Source organism: Thunnus maccoyii, chromosome 10 (assembly GCF_910596095.1).
Source record: "Thunnus maccoyii chromosome 10, fThuMac1.1, whole genome shotgun sequence".
In the NCBI taxonomy this organism is placed as follows: Eukaryota; Metazoa; Chordata; class Actinopteri; order Scombriformes; family Scombridae; genus Thunnus; species Thunnus maccoyii.
Genome location: NC_056542.1, coordinates 16,414,938 through 16,440,707, shown reverse-complemented (window position 1 = coordinate 16,440,707; position 25,770 = coordinate 16,414,938). Strand labels below are relative to the sequence as shown.

The 25,770-nt window shown below is 38.6% G+C and overlaps 1 protein-coding gene across 1 annotated transcript; it reads left to right on the top strand.

Moving 5' to 3' along the window:
- The first annotated feature begins 1,216 nt into the window (after positions 1–1,216).
- Positions 1,217–22,753, top strand: rorc (RAR-related orphan receptor C). Its single transcript, XM_042424246.1, has 13 exons — positions 1,217–1,484; positions 1,637–1,737; positions 7,235–7,264; positions 15,778–15,863; positions 16,677–16,818; positions 16,923–17,285; positions 17,399–17,500; positions 17,584–17,705; positions 18,081–18,213; positions 18,326–18,433; positions 18,528–18,638; positions 20,769–20,878; positions 21,034–22,753. Exons 2-13 carry the CDS (start codon positions 1,686–1,688, stop codon positions 21,196–21,198), a joined length of 1,524 nt encoding a protein of 507 aa, XP_042280180.1. The 5' UTR covers positions 1,217–1,484; positions 1,637–1,685; the 3' UTR covers positions 21,199–22,753.
- Positions 22,754–25,770: the final 3,017 nt, after the last annotated feature.

Here is a 25,770-nt window from a genome sequence, read left to right as displayed (position 1 = left end):
ATCTGAAAAAGTCACCAGTAACTCCAGCAGTCAGAAAATGTAAAAAGCACAATATTTTGCTTCTGAAATGTGGTGGAATGGAAGTATAAAGTGACAGGGAAATACTCAAGTAAAGTACAAGTGCCTCAAAAAAGAACATTAGCAAAATGTACTTAAAGGACCAGTGTGCAGGATTTAGTGGCATCTAGTGGTGAGGTTGCAGATTGCAACCAACTGAATACTCCTCCCCCTCCCGTCCCCTTCCAACTGCGAAAAATGAGAAAGGCCCTCTCTAGAGCCAGTGTTTGCTTTGTCTGTTTGGGGCTACTGTAAAAACATGGCGGTTCAACATGGCAGCCTCCGTGGAAGAGGACCTGCTCACCTAATTTTTTTCCTCAGAATGGCGACGTCACTTACCCTACTCTGACTCTGATTGGCTAGTACTCGTTGCCTTCATTGGTTGGGTTGTTTAGGTTTAGGCATGAGGAGTGAGATTGGTTAGGGTAAGAATATCAGGATAAGCCAATCAGAGGCAGAGTAGGCCGGGCCATGACTACGCTATCCTGGGAAAAAATATGCAACTCACTCCCTATGTAGATATAAAGGGCTCATTCTAAGGTAACAAAAACAAAACAATTCTTATTTTCAGGTGATTAAACACTAATTAAAACATACTTGTGAATATTACATTCCATTTCTGCCAGTTGATTCTCTTAAATCTTAATTTACAGTCCACCACCGGCATAAGTGCACACATCATCATGTGTGGCTGGACCCGGCGTCTTAAAGCGCCTTTACCACACTGATGTAAACCGAGAAGACATATCGATTATTCATCGTTTTCTTTGTGTCTGTTTTTAAACCTACATCAATTAAAATGAGGCTTTGCATAGCCCACTATTATCAGAGGTATACCTCTGCTTATATTGAGTACACAGAACTTTGCAGGTGGTTTTAACAAACCAATAAAATCACTCCAGTCAATAGAAAGAGATTTTTCTAAAACATGCTTCCTTTCCTAAATGTCACGGGATAAAACTGGAATTCAGTCTCTCCTCTATGCATTGTATTTTCTCGATTAGTGTGGCGGAAATTTGTGGCAGCAACATGGGATTATATTTCTCAACTGAGCACTACAAAGCAAAACCCGATCCGCTGCTATTACGTAACAGCCGGTGACATAACTCTCTCCAGCCTGGGACGGTCAGGGCGCACAGAGAGCGCGGGGACGGGAGGGGGAGGGGGGTTGGGGGACCGGAGCGCACGGCTTGTGAACGGCCGGCCGGTCCAGCTGCACTCTCTCCTCTCAGCTGCCTCGGGGGGGGGGACTGAATTATTTCAAAACAACCACGGCAAGAGGAGGTGTACTGTTGAACGAGGGAGCCTGATTGAGAGGGTAAGAAGATGATGGTCGACTTTTGGGACCCGCTGTAAGGACAGAAAGGAGGCGAGATGGCAGTGCATGTCTTCAAATGCCTGCGCCGGCCCGGGCGCTAGAACAACAGGTAGTATGGGTTTTGTCAAATTACCTACTGAGTCAAATGGCGGCAGGTAGAGTTCAAAACCGACTAATTTAGCAGGCGTCTGTGGTTTTGTGTGTGTGTGTGCGCGTGCGTGTGTGTGTGTGTGTGTGTGTGTGTGTGTGTTTGTGTTTGAGTGAGAGGTAGTGTGTTTGTAGGGCCACACAGTGTTTGGACAGGAGAGTTATGGAATATGAGGAGCCCGACGTGCCCCCAGCTGACACCCCCATCAAAAGAGGTAAGAGGATCCATCAGTGAGGTTTTACTCTGCACATTACATTTTGCTGTAGCATGTGTGGGCCACTTGAACTGTAATGTCTCTGCAAGCAGAGGGCTTTTGCAGGACTATGTAATAGTTTTGGCTGATTTATTTTTAGGTTTCTATTTAAAATGTTATTTTGTGTCTTTATCTTCCTCTCCCTTTTAGATAAAGTAAGCCATGCTCTTATCTCCCAGCATGCCATTCTCTGCCCACTCCCACCCACATCTATCCTTTCCTAGCTCACTCTTTATCTCATTCTGCTCACCTTTTGTGCACCAGACCTTCACTGTGTTTCTCTCAGCCAGTGTTCAATAGTATCTTCTTTCCCTCCACTCTCATCCATCTTTACTCCATTAACCCACCTCATCCCCTTTAACTGCGACGTGGTTAAGGTGTTGTGTGAGCGGGTAAGAATGGCAGTAAGCCGGAGTAATCCTGGGGATTAGCTCTTATTTTGCTTCTGTTTTTGGTCAATGCTTTTCTATTCAAAGCCTCTCCCCAGCTAAAATCAAACCGTTGGCAGTCATTTGAGATAAGACACCTTGTCCCTCTGCCACAGAAACCCACTGTGCACCTTGTCTACAATTGTCCTAGCATGACATCACAGTTTGCTAAAGTTTTAAGTGTCTGGCTGAATCAGTGTTGACTATTCAATCAACATTATCACTCATGGCTCTGTTCAACGGATGTGATGTGCAGAGTGAAGAGTTTATTATGTGGTTCATGGTAGAATAATACCCCCATTACTAGTGAAAGTCCTGCATTTTAACTGCACTTAAATTTCATGTTCACAAAAAACATCCACTTATCCTACTGCACTAAACCATGCAGATAGTTTCGGTTTTATTTGACGCTTTTGAGCGCTGAAAAATGACTTCAGCAAAAGTCAACAGTCATGTCTCTCTCCGGAAATGATTTCCTGGGTACTGTAGATAACCTACAGACCTAATTGTCAACAGTTTCAATCGGGAACTAATTTTCATCAATGACATAAAAGGGTGAAAACTGCCAGCAGCAGAAGTAAATTTAGTGGTATTATATATACGGTATATAAAGAGATATTAACAGAAAGGACAAGAACAAAAGCAGACAATGTTAAGTACTTATCATAAGTGTATCTGTTAGTTATGTGTACACAAATGTGGTATTAATTGGTAGAGTTTTGATGCAGAAAGAAAGGTGCTGTAAGATTAAAAGTAAAGTAAATTTTAATTTTTAGGTACAGTGGAGTTAATCTCAAACACAATCACAGCTGTTTCCTGCATCATATTGTGCTATTAACAAGCCAAGACATCCTCAATTATATACACTGTAGACAAATATAGACCAGTTTTGTACCACAGTTCATCTTAAAAGTAAAAAGCAACATCAGCTAACTAATCAGGTAATGGAACTGCTGTGATGATGTTTTTTTAGTCTGGTTAAAGTTTGAGTGTGGTTGTATAGTTTTTCATACTGCTGAGAAGGCTCCACTTAAGGCGATGAGTGTCTTGGTTTTAGTGGCTGTTGTGGGTGTTTTGTCATTTTTCTCGAGTACTGGGTTTTACTTTCTGGTACTGCTATGCATTGCTTTTTCTCCTTTCTGCGGGGAAAAATTTAGCTCCTGTTCATCATTTGATAGAAAATGTCTGTGGTGTCCCTCAGGGATCTATTGTTGGCCCGTTCCTCTTTTCCATTTGTACTGTATTTTCAGTCATATAACTATAATTTGCAAACATAATATTGGCCTCTATTGTTGCAGTATTGACACTCAGCAATATCTTTCTGTAAACTAAGATTTTTAATTTAAATGTATCATTATTAGACCCAAAACACCTTGGTTTTTCTACTAATGTATTTTGAAATTCTTAAGTCATTTTCAAATCATTCACGCTGTCAGTAAAAGGCCAACATGTTTAGACAGTTATGTATTGGGGTTTTTTTGAGGGGGGGGGGGGGGAATAAATCAACACAAACATCTTCTGCAACACTGCGCATGCACAAACAAAAAAAACAAACAAAAAAACAAAGACATACAAACAAACGGAGAAACTTAACTAGTAAGAACATTAACAAGTCCCACATAGAAACCCCCCTCCCCTGATTACATCTGGGCTATAGATCAAGCGCCTCCATAATCTGACCCCACACTTTCTGGAACTGCTAGATAGGGATTTTCTAGATAGTTTGTATTGTTATGTATGTCTACAACAAGAAAAATACATTTTTAACCATAGTGAAACTGTTGACCAGGCTTTGATTTTGTCACACCTCGACTATTCTGAGTCCTTTTTTATCCGCATTTAAGCGTCACCTCACCTCACAAATTTATGGTGTTTTTTTGTTGTTGTTGTTTAGTTTAGTTTTTTTATGAGTCAGTGCTGCTGATTTATGAACCCAAGATCCTCAGGAAGCTCTTTTAGCACAAAATATTTAGTGTAATTGCACATGTTGGTCAACAACTTACTGTAATCCAACTAACGTGTAAAATATTCTTCATCAGTGTTGCTTTTAAATGAATTTATACACTTTATATTCAGTATTCAGTATCACATTCAGTATCACAAGTATTCAGTGTTTGTTTTCATATTTTATTATTGTATTTTTAGTTATTTTGTAAATTACATACATTGCATACATTTGCTTTTTAATTTACTTACTTATGTTTACTATTTATCCCAGCCAACATAAACGTATTAAAAAAAACACCATCTGCCTTCATTTTACATACTCTGTGTTTACACTGGCACACGAGTTGAAGAGTACGGTGATGTTAATGAAGTAGCTTGTCTGACTTTAATATATTTCTGTTATTTTGTATCTGGTGCTGTGCTTTATATTCAGGCAAAGTTCTTGGCCTACTCTCTTGTGTTCAGTGGTCTTCGGTGCTGTTATGTAATGCAGCAACTGTCACTTCAGCAGTCAGCTTAGATGTCAGAGTGTAGAGATGAAAGTGCAAGTAGGACTGATGAGTTGTGTTGATGTTTGTGTCTCTGCAATCACCCGTAGTGCTTGATGGTCACGTACAGTGAATGTGTGTTTGTATGGTGGTCAGTTTACGAATTTGCTGACAGGTGTGTGTTGCTAAATATCTACATTGCTGTATCACTTGTTTGGACAGAAGCCGATATTGTTGTTGATTGCGCTATATACCTTTTTCCTGTCACATGCACTAACAACATCTGTTTATTATTCTGTGTAAGGATCACTTTTAATAATTCAAAATTAAATTGTTCATTGTATTTCATAAATAGCAGTGACGGCCCTAAAATTCAAAGTGTGTTTCAGGTGACTCTAAATAACGGGCTTATTTCTGTTGATAAAAGTGTGTAATTTACCAATCAACCAAACCAGGAATTCAACAGATAAAGAATATATTACAAATTATTTTAATATATTTTGTAAAGAAACTGTTGTACATTTCTAAAACTAAGAGAAGGACAATCAGTCTTAACTCTCCTGGCTGAATCTCGTGTAATGTAATGCTTATGTAATTATTTAACATATTAATATTGCTGTATAATCCTCAAGCCCACTGAAACATTTAAAACCCATCAAAGAATTTAAAAAGGCAAAAGTTAGTTCTGAAAAGTTCCTTTTTAACTATGATATAATTTAATTGATCATAAATCTTTTCTGTTTTATTTAGAAATCACCTTAAAACTCTTGTTCAGTTAGTGTTGAAATTTCTAAATTTTCCGCGTGTGTGTGCACTGCTCTGCTTTCATTCCATGCTTTCTGCTTATGAAGCAAAACTGATTTGATGAGGGGAGGAAAACAGTGGAAACCACAGAGGGCCTGATCAGGCGCCAGACAAAGACCGGCTAGCGCTACGTCTTCCATTGATACTTATCTCCCCTGCCTTCAGACCTCTCTGTCTCTCTCTCACACACACGCACACAGATACAACTCCAGAAATAAACACCTTGGTTCAGAACCGACCCTCCACACATTTACTCACACTCATTGCGATTCAGACTTTCTCACAATTGTGGTCGAACAGGCAGACAAAAAAGAAGACCTGTTGCTTCACAGACACCCACCTTCCTTTACCTTTATCTTCTGTGTGTGTGTGTGTGTATGTGTGTGTGTGGTGTGAGTGTGTATGTACATGCACCAAAGAGTCACACCAACATAACATACACACAGCGGTGTAAATAAGAATCCTATTAACACTAGGCTTCTTATCTGTCCACAGTCCTTTTGTACATTGGAAAAAATAAGTACTGCGTTTTAAAAAACCCTGTACCAAACTGCCACCATGAGGAGTTTTTCACTGTTGAGTGTTTTAGCTCCAGTTTAACTTTAAGCCTGTTTCTGACACACTTCATGCTAATTCATTTTCGGGATCTCACATATGTTAGATAACTGCGGTGTAACATCCTCATTTGCATCTGAAGTTATATCATACATTTGATTCTCACAGTGAACCGCATTAAGCATCATGATTTCACTGCTAAATAAGCTAAATAAGAAACAAATACACCATTACAAGTAAAAGTCCTGCATTCAAAATTGTATTTAAGTAAAAGTAAAGTAAAAGTATTGGCAAAAAACTTTACTTACTTTTCAAAGTCTCCAAAGTAAACATACTCCTAAAGCGGAACTTCCCCCGGTTAGTGTCATATTATTAAATTATTGGATCATTTCATGTACTGTAAGTAGTACTTACGGAGCCACTTTTTTTATTCTGCTTTATACTGTAACTCCAGCTGTCAGATTAATATAGTAGAGTAGAAGTACAAAGTTGTAGAAAATGGAAATACTCAAGTAATGTACAAAACCTTTCGTTCAGGTTTCCACTTTTAATATGTGATGCAAAATTGGATCAATCAGAAAAAGTTGAAAGTCTGAAGTTGCGATTTTACACTTACGCCAAAGCTTATTTTACAGTATTAAAGACTGATTCAATGTTTGAGCTTCAATGAGCCGAAACTAGTTTTGGTAGCTCTGTAACAGATCTCACATAAGCGTGTTTCCACCAGACACATCTGAGGTGTGTGTACAGTTTGAAGTACACACTACAAAGGCTGATGTTCTTATTTGTTTTGACATTTAATTACGTCTCTACTTGATTGGATGACTGTTGAGTATGTTCACATACATATATATGTGTGTTTCAGTTTTATGGTTTGGTGACATGACTCAATTCTGAGCTCCCTTTGATGAATCTGAATCATGTTTCAGAAGTACAAATTATACTTAAATACAGTACTTGAGTAAATGTACTTATTATTAAATGTACTGTAGTTATTTTCCAACACTGGCAGGTTTTAAAAACCAGGTTGAAACGTTAAAAGCAGCGCTAACCATACAGTGTTTAGGGGTTCAGTGTGTGGTTTTGGTTTAACCTGAGTTTAAGTCTAATGTGCTAAGCTCATGAGTACATTACAGGCTGTGTTTGTTCACCTGGATGCTCATCTTAACTTGTAGGAGAACGTACAGTAAATGTTTGTTCAGTTTTGATTCACTAACTTCATCTTTTCTCCCACAGACGGAGCCGTGTCCAAGAAGACTCATTTGAGTAAGTGCTTCATGAAATACTGTATCTGTTCGTGTTGGCGTGTGTGTGTGTGTATGCATGTGTGTTTGTATGTGGTGATGACATTGCTTGTGTTTGTGCTAGATATTTGTGCATGCATTGCGGTGAACTTCGTAGTTAGTGAACATACAACATTGCACCTGTACAGCAACACACACACACACACACACACACACGATGTGGTGTGGAGTTGGGCCATTAGCAACACAGTGTGTGCTGTGTGTTGCACCTGTGCTGCCCCCCTCACACACACACACACACACACACACACAAAAACACATATATACCACATACACACAGTGATGAAAATACCAACTACTATGGCTTTGGCACTTTGGCATCTGAATGCAGATGACAGTGATAACATCTCATCTTTTTTTAACTTCTCTGGTTTAACACTTTCTGCCACAACTTTAAAACACCTGGGTGTGTTATCAAGTGTTAAGATGCTGTGCGTAACCTCCATGTTAGGTGGTGTGATGATAAGCAAATTGAGCATTAGCAATAAGGGTTTTACTGGTCTTTGCTTGTGAGTGAGCGCACGTGTATGTACAGTAAATTCGGCGTCCTGTACAGCTGCACAACAGAGAAATCATTCAGAATTTTGCTTTGGAGTTTAGCAGAAAGGAAGCGGGACAGGATACAGAGCAATGGGGGTCTTGTGTCGTTTTGTGCATCAGTCAGGTGCTATAGATGGAGGGATGATAGATGAGAGTACTGAGGAACACAAGGGTCGATTGTAACTAAGTAAATTTACTCCAGTACTGTACCGCACAATTTTGGGGTACCTTTACTGCACTTAAGTATTTACATTTTCTGCATTTCAGAGGCAAATATTGTACTTTTTACACCGTTACATGTATCTAACAGATACAGTTACTAGTTACTTTGGAGAGGAAGATTTTAAATACATAAATTAAGACCAGTTCATAAAATATGGATTGTTACAGACTAAACTACCCAGCAGTATATAGAGCTCAACATCAACCAGCTTTATTATTAAAATGCTGAATACACCTAAATTCATCAGTAATAATAATCCAGTAATATACTAAAACACTAAACACTAACAGGTGCCATTCTTTTACTTTTGCCGTACGTACATTTTGCTCCTAATATACTTTCACATATCTGCCTCTAGATTATGAATACAGGACTTAAGAGAGTATTTGAATAGTTTGGTATCGCTACTTTTACTCAAGTAAAAGATCTCAATACTTCTTGCCAGAACTTGACGGAAGATCTGCAAACTAAACCGTAAAAAAAGACTCAATCATAGAAAGAAGGAAAGATGTTGGAAAAAGAAAAAAATGATTCTTTAATTGATATATGTATTTTTTTTTTTTTTTTTTTTTTACTGTCAGTGCAAAGAAACACCTGTGTGAAACAAAAGCATCAATAGGACACCTTTTAAAAATCAAACCTGAAGTGTGAGTTTGAGGACAGTGAAGAAATCAAATCTTACTCTACTGAAAATCTTTTGAAACTTACATGTGTTTTTTCTGCCTCCCCATTTATTCCCGCTGACAGTGGTTTTAGTAAAATTCTCAGGGAGTCTTAAAGGTGCGAGACACTATAAAGCTTTTTTTTTTAGACGTGTGGTACAGAGTGAGGGGGTGACAGATAACAACAAAGGTATAAGGAAAAAGTACCTTGAGAAAAAAAAGCCAGGCCAGGGGACTGCCCCCCCCTTTCTTTGTCTCTCTCTCTCTCTCTCACTCTCACTCTCTCTCCCTGTCTCACACGCACACACCTATACACAAACACACACACACACACACACACACACACACACACACACACACACACACTAACAAGGAAGGTGAGGCAGTGACTGACACTCAAAAGTCTCAATATGTGTGCTGAAGCTGCAGTGAGCACCCGACCCGGCTTGCTAAAGGACGATCAAAAAAACAGAAGGTTGAAAGAATAGGTGGTGCGAAAGAAAAGTGTGTGTCAGGAAAATAGACAAGAGTGAGACGAAAAGTGAGTTTGCGAAAGTGGGACAAACGTCTGAGACGAGTGGAGGAGTGAGGATGATGCGAGGTAGGGATGAAGTTCTTTGGTGGCTGAGGTGTGAGCATGTGTGTGTGTGTGTGAGAAAGTGAGTGTGTGTGGGCAGTACAATCAGATGTTTTATCAATAAGATCAATTTAATCTTTTTTGGTCATTGTTACTCTTCATGCCGCTCTGACATTATGATCTACGGTTGTAAAAGTTATGTCATGGCTGCGACCTGATGCTTCTGATTGTGTACGATATTGTTGTCAAGAAGTCTAATATCGCGTTTAGCTTTTAATTAGCTGTATTTCTTGAGCTTTTATCAAATCCTTGACATAACTTAATATTCATGTAAACTCACATCAACTTTGTTGAACTTGATCTGGCTGTGTTTTTGTAAAGATTACCACTTTTAACATTTGACGCAACATTAGCTCAAACAGACTCTGCATTCACAATATTACACTTCTGTCTAGCTTATTTTGCGATTTTAACATTTTACTTAAAGTTTGAGCTTTAATGAGCTGAATATATTTGTGGCAGCTGTGTAACAGATCTCACACAAACGTATTTCCACCAGTCACACGTGAGACGTGGCTACGGCTAGTTTAAAGTACCCGCTACGAAGGCAGACATTCTTATTTGTTTTGAAATGTTACTGGGTGTCTGCAGTGTGCTTGATTGGATGACTGTTGGGTACGTTCACATAGATGTATGTGTTTCAGTTTTATGGTTTGGTAATATGACTCAATCATGAGATCCCTTTGATGAATTTGAGATTTGAATCATGTCTCAAATATTTCTGCCCACTCTCACACTCCCACATATACAGTGCATCTCGGGAAAGTAGCAGAGCTGGTTTTAGGGGGCGAGAATTAGAGTACAGTTAGTTGTAAGTGTAATTTTTCTACTCTTTTTTTAAAAAGTTGTGTATGTGTTTAGTTCATCTGCAGAATACATATTGTTTAAAGTCATCATGTTTCCTTAGTCAGCAATCATGAAAGCAATCATTAGATATGAAATCTGAAACATTTGAGATGTTCAACACCCTTTTGCAAAAACTTCCATAAAACAAAACCAAATACAAACCAACGTAAAAACGAAAGAGACAGGAAAACAGGATGCTTCACAACCGCAGTGCATCAGTTCGAATGGACCGACTCCACACACAGACAGGATGCAGAGGAAATGCTGATACTATTGTGATCATGAAAATGATCATATATGTGATTAATTGCACAAAATACAAAAAGTACCTCAGACACATGGCGAGAAGAAGAAGCAAAAACACAACTTATGAGAAATAATCAATGTTGCAAAGTTGCTTACCCACTCCCTCTTTTGCAAAATGCACACTCACACACACACACACACACAAGGAGAGATGCGTGCGCACACACACACACACACACACACACACACAGACATCTGCAGCTGCTTTTTAGATGGCGCCTAGATGCAGCATATCTCAGCCCTGCAGCTGTATGTGGATACTGTGAGAAGAGGGTTACTTAATAATTGTGTCTTCACTAGAGCTCTGATAATACACACTCACAGTCAAAATTTACACACACACACACATATTTCATATGGTTTTGTTGTGTTCGGGGGATTCCTGTGTAGATTCTTACTCAGTTTCTTTATCAGAAAGGATTTCCTTGTTCCTCTGTGTGCAGAAGCCTGCGCAGCACTTCCAAAGCAGCAAAGCGGTTGGCTTTAGATCAAAGCACACAAAATCGCAGGTGACACATTCCCCCCAAAAATATGGTAAATGCAATACAACAGTTGAGCTGATTCATACCCTTTGTGACTGTCAAAACATTACCTCCTTCAAAAACCTCCAAATTCAGACTTCACATCAAAGTAAAATATGGTAAATCTGATGCTAATTGCCATTCAGATCAGCTTTGATCGTTTCTCTTTTCCTCAGATAAGGTTTTGTAGGTAATTTTTTCCTGCTTTGTTGTTGTCAAATAATGAATGAAGTAGAAACTCAGTAGTGAAGGAGTTCTCACAGTTATCTAATAAACACCACAGTTTGATTCTCAAACATAAAGATATTAACACGTGTAGACTTCAGCTTTGAAATATATTTAACAAGAAATGTTTATTAACCAAATATTTCATACACAAAAGTGGTGTGAAATACTTCTTATTAAAATATACCAGTTTGTCATTACTGGCAATTATTTTTATATTATCGGATGATGAATACTATTTTCTTTCTGCTTGTTTCTTTTTTATTTCTGCTCTTGGTTTTAAAGATCTTTAAATATAGATTTGTATTTGTGTTTTGAACGTAGCCCTAAATCATCGCTCCTCTTATTCAGACAGACAAATTTTAAAAAGTTTTTTTAAAATCCTGTTCGCACGGCAGAACCAGTGAATCTGAAGTTGGATGTGATATAATATATAGTAAAATATTAATAAAATAGTAAAAGTACATAATAGAATAATATTTATAGTAAATATGTATTTTATTTATTGTATTTTTAAATGCAAATGCACAAGAGTACCATGTATTCCATGTAATATTATTATTACATTTAATATTTCATGTTAACAAGGTATCGTATAAGGTATGGCAATATACTTCACCATATTTTTGCCCACATACCTTTTGATACAATAGCAAATATTGGGTGGTTATCATTTCATAATTTTTTTCATTACCCAAGTGAAGTATGATCTTTCAAAATATAAAAAAAATATTTTAAACTTCTTGCCGCAGCAAGATACTAAATTAAAATCTTTACAATATAACTGATATAAGTCTACAGTACATTTCGACAAAGTTCACGTTGTACATTAACAAAAATAGCTTTTATTTATTATTCACTGTAATAATAATTACAGTTTGTGTCATTTAAAATCTTAAGTGATGAGAACATTTAATTTGCAGTGCTGTTGTACATAAATAAAATGATCAAAATTATGTGTAATCTTCCTGTTTTGGGACTGATTGGTTAGCGATGTCTGTGTGTTTGCGTTTATGTGTGTGTGTGTGTGTGTGTGTGTATGTGTATGTGTATGTCTGTGTGTGTGTGGGTATGAGGTGTGTATACAAACTTTGTTAGCACTCTTGCTTGCGTATGTACCAAAGGTAAGCTTCCCGTCAGAGGAAAGTTGAGGTTTTCTGTCCGTTTACAGTGCAAAGAACAGACCGCTGACAAGGTGACTTTGGGCAGAGACTGATGAGCTGAGAGTGGTAATCTGTACCGTCCACCCCCCCACAGACGCCCCACATACATACACACACACAAACACACACACATACTCCCCTGGGTGTCACGCAGAAGTTGCAAGAGCACTGAAATAAACTCTTTTTAGGTTTAAATCCTAAGATCAACTCATTCCTTCCTTTTTTTTTTAAATTTCTTCAATATTTGGCATTTTGCAATATTTCCTTTTTCCCTCCAGATGTTTCTAAGTATATTTCAATTTTACGTTTCCCTTACACCCCCTATATTTAAGGTGATACAAATTCATGACTCGTTTTCACCCGTTCAGGTGTGTTAAGTTTGTATTAGAAAGCTTAGACAGTTCAATAGGAAGTCAGAAGACTCAGTGAGACACTTGCAACTATTGGTTCATGATTCTTTTTTGCTGTCGTAGAGTGTTGTTTCCGACATTTGTAGGACGACACTGACAAATGTGCTTTTTTGCTGGTAACGTGTTACTCATTGATAACTCTGAATACTGATTGAAAGAAGGAAATCAGATCTCTGTGTAGCAGTGTCTTTGTATACTTTGTATGCGGAAGCGTGGGAGGTGGCACTCTTTTATTTTGACTGACAAACCAGAATATTTCCGTCACTGCACATCTACTACACTCAAACCTCTTGTTAACATCATGTTGCACATAATACATTTGTTTAGGAGCTGGATTGGTTAATTTATTTCACTTCATTATAGATATGTTAATATTTGTGTGTGTGTGTGTATGCTGGTTTCATACTTACTTGGACACAGAAAAAATATAAAATGTACAGTTAATCCCCTTTTTACTGATTATTACTGAATATCATGCACATAAGCAGTAAAAATATCTTTCCACTCAGTAACCTTATTAATTGTGTTGCTCTGAGCGGTTGAGTAGGCCTGCTACATGAAGCAAAATAAGCTTTAATATTAAGGTATTTGCCAGTAAAAAGTGCTATTTTAGATTCATTGTACATTTACTTGTAAAACAAGCTCTGTTCACAAGGTATAATAATCCCTTCTGTCACAGAAGAATATACTAATGGAAAAAATAAAGGCGGTTTGTTCAGTATTTTTATCTCTCCATCACACACAGCAGGAGATGCTGGGTTTGATTGGTCTAGGCCTGTGGCTGGAGATAACAAGGTGAGACAAAAAAAGCTCACATAAGCCGGTGATTGTAAAGGATTCCTCAATGTTTATCCTGTGAAGTTAATTTCCTCTTACAGCTACTGTTGTCTTAATACTCTCAGGTTATCAAAGGCAGATCTTTGACAGGTGGCGGGTAGGCACTTTAGTTTAGCATTTAATTTCACCAGGTGCCACTCTAGTGTGTTATACTGTAGATTCAGTCGTCAGAGCTGCGATTGTATGGAAAGTTGTTGGAGGAGCAGTATTTGTGTGTGTGTGTGTGTGTGTGTATGAACAGTGAAAGGTTGTGGGTCACGGTGGATTTCCTGTTGTTTGAGGTTGACAATCAGAACTGAAATAGCGACGAGACCACTGATGTTCTCTTCGCCTATCCTGCACTGCCGATAGACATGCAATCGCAGTCGCAGCTCAGGAACATTAATTTATGAAATAAATGACGATATAAAGCTCGCAAATAAATAATTCTGATGAGTGGTTTATTTCACCAAATCATCCACGTGTTGTTTACAGTGCCAGCATCTTGTCTAATCCATGAATTACTCTAATGATCCTTATCATGGTGAATCTCGAGATGAATCGCCTGTATTAGTTACAGCTACATTCTTACCAGTTTTTTAGTGTGTGTTTCTGCATTATCTTATTGTAGATGCATGCTTCTACTGCACATATGTCTGTAGTTAAAAAGTGCATTTGTCCTCCTCGGGAACCTTCAGGTGATCCCTGTGGCACCAGATAAAGAGGGCACACACTGACACACTAACACACACTTGAGAAAAAATCTGACACAGTTATGCACGGAAACGCAAATACTAAAAAAGCATCAACAAAGAGACGTAAGAGCTCGTCATTGCATTTGTGGAAGGAAGAGAGAAGATAATGAGAATAGATAAAAGGGAGGTTATTTAGTGTTTGAAAAGGAAAGACAATACTGCTTGCTCTGCTTTCTGAATGTGCTTCATCATCATTCAGTGTCACGGTCAATACATGATGCACGGTTCCTTATCTTTTTATCTGAGATTTGTTTCAAGATATGTACAACTGTTCCCACGTGTGAACAAGGTTCTGTATTTATGGTGCTTTAATAAATCAGATGAGCTCTGATTCTGGGAAGAAAAAAAAATCACCACTAAGCAAAAGACTGATGGGTTTGAGAGCTTACAGAGATCAGGGGCATGGGGGGAGGTGAGAAGGGGATGGCCATTACTGGCAGTGATGAAGGAGAGTGAGTGCATTACTGGCAGCTGTGTCCTTTATGAGCGAGACAGAGAAGGATTCACAAAGAAAGAAATGACATGAAAGAGGGACAGTCACAGCGAAAGAGAAGCCAGTCAACCACTTGAAAGGACTCTGAGGTTGACACCTTCACATTCTCTGCCTTTCTCCATATTCCATGTCCTCAGAAGACTTTTGTTGTATTTGATGTTATTTTGTACATTATTATTAAGGCAAGAGGTGCTTGAGAGGAAAAAACCTTTGGTTTACTCTGGTCACACAACAGTTGATAGATGTTTGAGGGAAAGTACAGCATAAGACAAGTTCTCACGGTGGGAATAACTTTCCAGTTTACTTCTTTGGGTGAAAATATGCCATGTCACAATGATGGTAGTTGGCAAATGTAACTATAGAGTGTAAGATTGATGTTTTATTGGGTCTTAAAATGATTTACAAATGAGAAAACAGAAATTCTTTAATATTATTCAAACATATAATTTTATTGAAATTATTCCGTGCTGCCGTGTGCGTTCAGTGTTTGTGTGAAGATAAGAATTTGAGTTCATGAGTTCATATTAAAGTAACTTGATGTAGATTAATCTACATTATGATATCATACAACGATTAGGCTTTTTTACCTGTTTTTTTTTCAGTACACATTATTATTTGGTCAGTTGCCCTGGATTGTGTCATTTTGACATTTTAGCTTTTCACAGCATGTTCAGCTGCTGCATGAAGAATAGTTACGATACTGAAGGTTCATTAGCTTTGAATTTTACTTCTTGTTTGCTTGCTTGTGTAGCTCATCGCTGCTCATTCTTGGATCAGTTTTGTTTTGTCCCTCTTGGTCTATTGTCTGAGTGAAAATGCAGAAGAGGGCTGCATTTGAAAATGTTAACATAACAGCTTTTACTTCTGTGTTTGTTCAGCCCAAATTGAAGTTATCCCATGCAAGATCTGCGGTGACAAGTCCTCTGGAGTGCATTATGGAGTTATCACCTGTGAGGGCTGCAAGGTGAGATGACAGCATCAGACACACACATATCTTGTACATGTACAGACATATTACTTATCATGACTTCTCAATATTAAAGGAGCATTTTGACATGTTGGGAAATAAGATTCACTTTCTTGCAGAGATTTACATGACAAGATTGCTACCACTTTCATGTCTGTCTGTTCAATATGAAGCTACAAGTCAGCAGGTGGTTAATTTATCATAACAAAATTCAACTACCAGCACCTCTAAAACTCACAAATTAACTTGTAATATCTTGTTTGATGTCTTGTACAAAAACCGAAGTGTAAAAAACGCCACATAGTTGCTGGAGCCAGGCTAGCCGTTTCCTCCTGAGACAGTAAATTAAGTTAAACGGCTGCTAGCTCCCATTGAACAGACAGATATGAGTGTTATCAATCTAACGCTCTGTAAGAAAGCAGGGTATTTCCCCAAATGTCAAACTATTCATTTAACCATTAGATCGCTAGACCGATCTATTGGCTGATATTAACTTATTGCAGATATTTCGCCATAATTTTTTTAAGTTACAAGAAATGTCAGCATTGAAATGTCAAAGATTTTTTTGATGTAGTCTAGAAACTCTTTCTATCACATAATTTGTTCACTAGAGAGCACTGACAATTTATTTTTCAACTGTAAAATGTCTTGCTCACTACATAACTTGGTCACATCTTTAAAAAATGCATTTATTTACTAGCCAATATGCTGTTATCAGATTTTTGCAAGTCTCAAGTATCAATATTGGTATCTGCCTTAAAAATCCTGTATTTTTCAAACTCTGTTAATCATGTGGTACCCATGCCTCAGGGATTTTTCCGGCGTAGCCAGCTGCCCACCGTATCCTACTCCTGCTCCAGGCAGAGTAACTGTCAGATCGACCGGGCCAGCCGCAACCGCTGCCAACACTGCCGTCTGCAGAAGTGCTTAGCGCAGGGCATGAGCAGAGATGGTGAGGCACGAGCACAGCCACGCTGACAGACACACAGACCCACCATATTCTTCATTCACATTCATTTGCTTATTTTCATGGGTTTTATATTTGTCCCCCTTCAGCGGTGAAGTTTGGACGGATGTCTAAGCGCCAGCGGGACTCTCTGATTGCTGAAGTGGAGAGGCACCGACAGCAACAGCAGCAGCAGCAACAGCAGCAGCTTCAGGCAGACGCTCAGTCTGTTTTGTCCTACCCCAACAAGGCCCGTCAAGACCGCTCCCCGCAGCTCCTTCAGCCCATGGCTTCAGCCTACACCTTCACTGGGGAGGCTGGACTTCTGTCCTACACTACTGAAGTTCACCCTTACCTGATGTGCTCCCCGAACGACTCGCAGGTGTCAGACATGATCTATCGAAGCTCCGGTGTCTCTCCCTCATCTAGATCCCAGGGGAGGGGGGACAACAGCGGAAACTCTGACGTAAGAGGTGAGGCATTAGTGTGTGTGTGTGTGTGTGTGTATGCACTTCATTTTGTGCAACTCCCTTTGTCCTCATCTTCTTATTTCTTATTTGTCTCTCACTTCTATTCCTCATGTCAGTATTTGACTCCAGACAGCCACCTCATGATCTGATGGCGATTCATCCTTACAACCCACTGGAGGATCCTTACAGCCTCTATCCTCACTCTCTGCGTAATATAGGTGAGCAAATGGCACAGTTTGCCAACATGTACTTTTAACTATAAGTGTGTTGTAATATTTATGAGTGCTTCTACTTTTTTCAGATGAGCTGTGTGCCAGCATTGTGCGTTCCCACAGAGAGACCTGCCAGTACAGAGTGGAGGAGCTGCAAGCTCTCAGATGGAAACTGTTCAGCAGGGAGGAGATCCAAGCCTACCAGAGCAAAGTAACCTGATTTCTGTCTCATATGCTGGTTATTCTCAGGTCTCTTCTTGCATTTGTGTGAACTTATTCAGACAGTCTCAAAACAAGTTGCAGTTTGGAGGGCTTGAAGCTGAGGCTACTTTTATGTTTGATGAATCAAACAGAAAACTGAGAAAACTTCATCATTTTCCCCTCCTCCTCTTCTCCCTCAGATCACACAGGAAGCTTATGCTTGATTCAAATTTTTACTTTTTTTTTACCCTGCAAAAACTTTTTCAGCAGGGCATCTGTTATGATATATAATTTTCTATAACATTTAAGCCCTTTTTGGATGATTTGATTGTCATATTGCAAACTCATTCTTGTGTCTTCCTCCTTTCTATTTTCTCCCTCCCAGTCAGTGGATGAGATGTGGCAGCACTGTGCCATTCGACTGACTGATGCCGTGCAGTATGTGGTGGAGTTTGCAAAACACATCCCAGGTTTCCGTATGTTGAGTCAGAACGACCAGATTGCTCTTCTTAAGACTGGTGAGTTTATCTGTCACTGACAAGAGGAGAACATCAACTTCACTCACAACCTTGAATTTCTCTTTCCTTCTTTTTACTGATACATGTTTTCTTCTTTTTCTTTTTCGCTCAGGTTCTATGGAGGTGGTTCTGGTGAGGATGAGTCGGTTCTTCAACACAGAGAACAACACTGTCTTCTTTGATGGGAAATTTGCTGGAACTGAAGTCTTCAAGTCTTTGGGTGAGGATGTGGCTCTACACAGAAGCGCTACTCAAACCATCCGTGTACATAAATATAGTGACTTATCAACGCTCTGTGGTGTCTTCTCTTGCAGCATGTGGCGATTTAATCGCAGCAGTGTTTGACTTTGCTCATGGCATGTGTGCTTTAAAGCTCACTGAGCAGCAGATTGCTCTCTTCAGTGCTCTGGTGCTGATCAATGCAGGTGAGATCTTTTTTTTATTGAGACAAATAATATATACAACATAAATTATACATACATACAGTACATTTACACACATGTATCTGGGGGGTCACATGTAATATGGCCAAAACCACCTCCGGGCCGCCAGTCTAAACACATCATGAGACTATAGGACCAATCTAATTCCCCCAGAGAAATACCATAACACATACATGTATACAAAACATACACACACCCACATACATCCACATCAATAATGTCATCAGTGTTGGGGAAACTACTTTAAAACTGTAGTTTACCAAGCTACCAGCAACTTCTCAATGAAAAATAGTTAAACTACATCTGGAATCTTGTAATTTTACACGGAGGTACAACTGAACTGACACTGAGTAAAGTGTAGGTGTGTTTGATTTAGGGATTGGGGCAGGCAGCAATTGTTGAGGTGGAATCAGGAAAATGTACACATTTCTGGCCTGAATACTGTCTGTGATAGTATTCAATCGCAGACATCTTTGTCACAAACCACAGGTGACTTTAATAAAACATCAGGTGACCATCATTAAATGACAACTGTGGCCAATGAGCTGTATGGCAAAAAACATCATGAGAATACTGTGAATATGTAGTTTGTAATTAATTACCTAAACTATGTGACCCAAAGTAGTACTAGTGAAAAAGCTACTGAGATTTGAATGTAGTTAAACTAGTAATTGAACTACATGTAGTTAACTACTACCCAACACTGAATGTAATACATAATAATAAACACACTCATGTACACACACACACACACACACACACACACACACACACACACACACACACGTGCATACACAAATTTTGTTGAATTAAATGTGTAATTATGTACAGAGGTAGGTGAATGGGCCAAAACAAACAAACAAAAGAAAATTAAATAGATAAATGATAATATAAATAATTGTAATAATAAATATAATTATATACATAAAAGAAAAAAGCTAATGGAGTCGACATCAGTGTATTGAGGTCCTAACTGGGTCAAGACAGGTCCACTGAACCAGCACCACAGGTGGGAGGGGTGAATGGGTGCCGCATAGGCTGAACCGCGGCCCGCCCACCCCACAGCGTTCCATGGAAGAACATAGCATATTTGTTATCTACAAATATGTACATTCAAGCGACACAAAAACACCTACACTAACAGCCCTATAATCCTCCATGACCTTTTCGTCCGCAGCACTTTGTCAGCAGAGGGCAGGGACAAAGAGCACGAGCTCTGTTTTTTTAACTGTCATCACACCTGTCTTTCACTCATGGTGCATTTAACTTTTCAGTTTTACAAAATAAAAAAGTGGGAAGGCAAGGTGACAGGATAGGCAGCATATTTATATTTTTGCACTCTATCAGGGAGTGTCCTGCACTGAAGTGGCTTCTAATCTATTATTTTGTTTACTTTTGGCATTTGGAGGAACATATTCTTCCCCTTAAGTTCTCAAGTGGTAAACTGATCTACATTTTTGGATTTTAAGCACCTCATAGATACACAGTACTTCATACAGCTGCAGGGCTGAGATATGCTGCATGTAGGCGCCATCTAAAAAGCAGCTGCAGATCTGTGTGTGTGTGTGTGTGTGTGTGTGTGTGTGTGTGTGTGTGTGTGTGTGTGTGTGTGTGTGTGTGTGTGTGTGTGTGTTCATTCATTTCATAAATTTGCACACAGCACCAACAGTTAATTGATCATATTTTATTGGCTTAAGTTTAGTTTATCCGTTTTAGTCAAATCTAGTATATTTTAGCCCAGTTTTTTTGCACTTAGTGAAACTGTCAAACCAGGACAGTTTTTGTAAAAGTATCCAGTCTCATAATTCCTCAAAAAATCAGTGTTTTAACAAATTGAACAAATGGCTTTTTAAATGAGTTTCTGCCAAAACTTCAATGCTTTCTTGACTGATATAAGTTTTCTTTTTTGTCATTGTTTCAATGACATTTTGCTTGTAGTTTCCATTCATTCATACACAGTGAGTTTCTCTGCCCCCTAGTGGCTGTCAGTAGACATGGATTTATTTACAGGCCACACAGTGAACTCAGGCTAATCATACTGACAAGAGTATTTTGTGCTAATGTAACTTTGTTAAAAATCTTATTTGCTTTTGTGGCTGTCTTTCTGTGCAGATCGGCCATGTCTGGAGGATAGAGGCAGGGTTCAACGAGTGCAAAGAAGTGTGGAGTTAGGCCTCACACACATTCTACACCGAGACCACCAACAAAGTCTAATGCATAAGGTATGTGTCTTAGTAAAGAGCAGATAAATGCTGTTTAGGCCTCTGATTGGGTTTTAAAAGTGAGCATATTCATTCTTTGATCTGCATGAAGGTGCACACATTAAAACACATAACTAGAAAGTCTAAATGTGTGTGTGTGTGTGTCCTCTCTGCAGCTGCACCAGAGGATGGAGGTGTTGCGTTCGCTGTGCAGTCTGCACATGGAGAAGCTGCGCTGGTTCAGTCAGCGTTACCCGCTCACCGCTCACTCTATGTTCCCTCCACTCTACAAGGAGCTGTTCGCCTCTGAGGCAGAGCTGCTGCCGGGGACCACTCAATGATAATTCATGAGAATATGGAAAGACACATTTGTACATACATACACATAATTTTAAGTCTCATCTTCTCGACAGAAACTATTTTTCTAAAAATGGGAAATGAATAAGACAAGCACAATAGTCATAGGGTGTTCACTATTACATCACGTCTACAGAGCTTTTTGAGGTAGATTATGTCAAACATAAATTTCAGTATTTTGATAGTTTAAGACTATTTTTGATTATTCCAGGGAAACATGTATTTTGTTGTTCCTTGATGATACTATGTCTGAGTACATTGTCAGTGGGGTACAGGTTTCATTTTCTCTCAGGTTGTGCTGTTGTGATTCTGTGTTACAGTGTGTTCAGACATATAGATTCAAACAGGCAGGACACCAATCATTGTCTTTTGAAACTTGAAGTCCACTTTAAAGCCCACCTAAAAACTAAACCGCGAGTATCACCGCCTACTGAATTGGAAGGTGGCTTTAAAAAGGTATTTGCCAGCAGCTTGGATTCACAATAGTTACTTCAGTGATGACTCAGTTTCACCGTGGAAAAAAAAAAGTATCAAATCATCCATAGAAACTTTAAAACCACTCAAGCAGCATAACTTTCTCCTCTGTCCATTCGTGTACCAGAGGATGGAGGTGTTGCAGGCCCAGTATGTTGCAGACATCAATATTCTTGTAAATACGGCTGCTTGTTAAGTCCTTATACACCTCATCCTGTGTTTGATCCCCAAAAGATAGATTTTGGCTGTAGGTGGAAACTCTTGAGAGAGCACATGGGGAGTTTGATCTCAGTTGTTCCCAAACAATCTTTTGGTACTTCCCCAGTCTTTAAGGAGCATTCAAAATAGTGTGCGCCCACAACAAGTGATGCATTGACGCAGTTAATCTTGCAGCTCAGCATGATTGTTATGTGATATTGTTCCAGTAATGTTGGGTATTTCAAGGTAATTATCCTGCGAAACAAGAATTTCCTGCTAAGGATAAAAAATAAATTTGTCAAATGCCAGTTAACTTTATGATCGCCCCCCTCTGTTTCCCACAGTGTGGCAATCTCAGAAAACGATTGCCCAAGTAGAGCTGAAACACTCCCAAAAAGCAAAAGACAACCTGCCTCTTTTGTATCTGTATGTCTATAGAGAAATGTTTCTCCTCAGGTTGATGTTGTCACAGATTGACTAATGAATTCTACAGAGCAGCAGTACCTCTAAAATGTAATCCTTTGTGTTTAAAAAGAAATCCTTACAGGCTTTTATATCTTTTGAGCTTTGAAAAGATGTGTTGCATTAAATGTAGAAAAAAAAAGATATATTTGGAGATATAAAAGAACTAGACGTCTCTTCCTCTGTGTGCAAATTGTTCCTTTTTTTCAGATTAACAATGCATATGTTTTGTTTTCTCTACATACTTTTGAATAAAGCCACGAGTAAAGAGGAAACGTTGAGAGGTTTCAGCATTAAAGTACTGTATGTCCAGATGTAGCCCTCTCTGTTCCTGGAGCAGATGAGATTATAATGAAGATGATTCCATGTAAATCTTCAAATAAACTGCTGAGGCTGTGACACCAAGCAGACTTCTTTCACTTTTTTTCTGTGTTTGTGAAAAAGCAGCTTAATATAAACAGTTGTGAAAGAGAAAAAAAAAGATCCTCTCATGGATGAGAAAAATGCTTAGAAACTCACCAAAACCACTTTGTATACATAACACTCATAACTCTGAGATGATAGGCATGATTTATGTTTTCAGAAGAACATTGAAGAGCATCCAGATACACTGAAAAATCATAGCTGCGTCACTCAACAAAAGGGAAATATTAGTCATTGAGGGTGATCCTGCATCATACACAGGCCTGTGGAATATTTTTATTGGGTTGTCATACACAAAACCTGTTGCTAACTTGAGCAAGCAAAATAAAAGGCTCTGAGTCAACTGGTTATGTGTGGGTGTTGGCTAATAGAGGGAAGGGAAAGTAACTTTCTTAACTGTCATACGTAAATACGTAAACAGGACACCTTTACTTGCCATTTTGGGTGGCAACTTTTACAACCGGAGAGGTGTGATATTTTTTTCGAATTTCCTCTTCTGTGGTGTCGTCTTTTTTTCTTAGGTTTTTGTCTAGGTTACTTTTGCTGTTCAAAACCTCTAAAGTCCATTGAGATATTGAATGTGATATTGGGCAATACAAATAAACTTGACTTGACTTGATTCTTCCACTGAAATTGAAAAAAGCAACCACAATGTTGTAAACCCAACAATCAAATATCATGCGCATATTTTGACCATAAAATCAGTTTTCAGCTGTTTTATAGCCTTATAGCAAGAAAAAACCTGTTACAGTTGATTGTCTCAGTACTTTCATGACAAACTGCAGAGCTCTTTATCCAGAGCATGAGAGGGATTGCATTGCAGCCCCGCTTGAGTTTGTTTGCTTTTCTTTGGTCTTTCTCTCCAGGGAATTTCCACTCGGGACAAACACTTTTGTACAGTTTCCGGACCCCCATCACTCACCGCCACCACAGAAATGTTTGATCCAGATATATGCTGTAAATGATGGGAAAGAGTGATAGGTCATAGCGAAAGTAGGATAATTCTTTCAGTTTACGCTATGGCCTATAGGGATCTACCATATACAGCTGCACAGGGAGTTCTTCTCTGGTCTGATTTCATGAGAGTATGGAGGGAGAGGATGTGTAATAGTCACAGTCAGTCTGCCGGAATGGAATCTGTGAGGTCATGATAACCCTTGACTCAAACTGAATGTGAGATAACTAGGAATTTAAGGCCATTGATATCTGTCAATGAACAATCAGAACATCCATAGCAACTTGGGGTGATATGAACAAAATTAGTATTGAAGTAACTACCACAGCATTCATCTTTATGATGATACATGCTGGTATTTGGGAAAGTATTCAAAATCACAGTGCCTGTTCATCCTGTTGAGTCTTTTTTCAGTGGTTTACTGGAGCAAAATATAAGTATCAAAAAATACATTTCCTTAAGTAAAGGTGCACTCAGGAACTTACGTATCAAGTTTGGTTTACCATTGACAGTGTTTAATATCTTCTGCGGCTCTGTGGGGTGACGTCTAAAAAATAACCTTGATGATGTCATTCGGGGCTTTTTAGCTTGGGCCTGGAAACCACAAATTTTTTAGCTGAAAGCCTTTTTTACAAATTGGGGTCATGGCATTTGAAAGAAATGAACATTTAACAGGCAAGTGGGTCTAACAAAATATGCTACTGACTTGCATTATGGGAAATGTAGGCTCCAGTGTTTTCTTGGCCTATACTTGAGACTAAAAGTCAGGCTCTGCTGCTTTGAGTTTGATTATTCTTTTTTTTTTTTTTTTTTTTTTAAATCTACCTCCCTTATGTCTCCTAACCTTATGGAAGTGCAATATTAAATCATTAGACATCCCCTTTAAGGTGTCACATTTTGACAAAATGAAATTGTACTTTATTTTACAAGGAACAGTGATTGACAAGGATTTTAATTATAAAAATTTATATTAGTTTGATAGGTTTAATCCTTAAAAAATGTGTTTGCATTTTAGAAAAGTTCCTTTCAATCTTGATGGTTAGAGCCAAATAAATTGGTTCAACAATTTGTGTTAAAGTGGAATTCAGCTGTTTAATTAAAGAGTTTAACGACCCCCTAAAAAATGTGTTTTGATTCTTCGTACTCCAGTTGAATGTTTGAGCTTCACTGTGCAGAATGATGTATGTGCACAGTTTGAGTCTAAAATGCTGCTTTCTCAATCATTGGCTGAAGAGTGAGAGTTTCTCTGTGCTCTCTGTGTTTATGCTCAAGCATTGTTTTCTGACATCACAGCTAGTTTGGAAGCCAGTCCAATGGCTGGGTGGTCCAGTACGAAACTTACACAATATGATGTGGAAGTCTGAAACCCCCTGTGCACACACACTTTTCAGTGAAGTAGGAAACATCTTGCACCAAATAGTTAAGCTTTTGAAATGAACAATGCATATTCATATTCTGGATTTTTCAATGAGGAAGGCGGAGTAGATGGAATTTAAAACATTTTTTAGAAAGTAGGTGACTTTTTTGGTTAGAAAAATATATCAGACACAAATTATTATTCCAGGAAGAGTATTTTTCTGTCTTAAAAAATAATGTTTTTTTTAATTTATTTTTTTTGTTCACAAATAAATGTATTTTACTGATTTTTTTACTGTTTGTACTGGCAGCATACAAATCAATAATACTTATACCTTTAATCACCTCCAGTATGTGACACAATCCTACAGTATAATTAGTCTACTTGCCTAATTATTTTGAAGCAGTGATTTGGTCACATGTTTCAACAAGAACTGCTGATTGGCTCAGCTCAGCCAGGCGATAATTAACTCCCAACGCATAATGACAGAGCAGCAAGTGCGCGTGACTTATAGAACAAATAATAAACATAGAGGAGTCATGCCCATACTTGCGTTAAGGCTCAGCGACATTTACAGCAAACAGTGATCATAACAGGATTTTAACAGATATCCTATGAGTCATGTTGAAAAACTTCCTTCCCTCCCTCTTCCCCTTTCTCCGCCTCATCCCCCCCTCCTTAAACCCC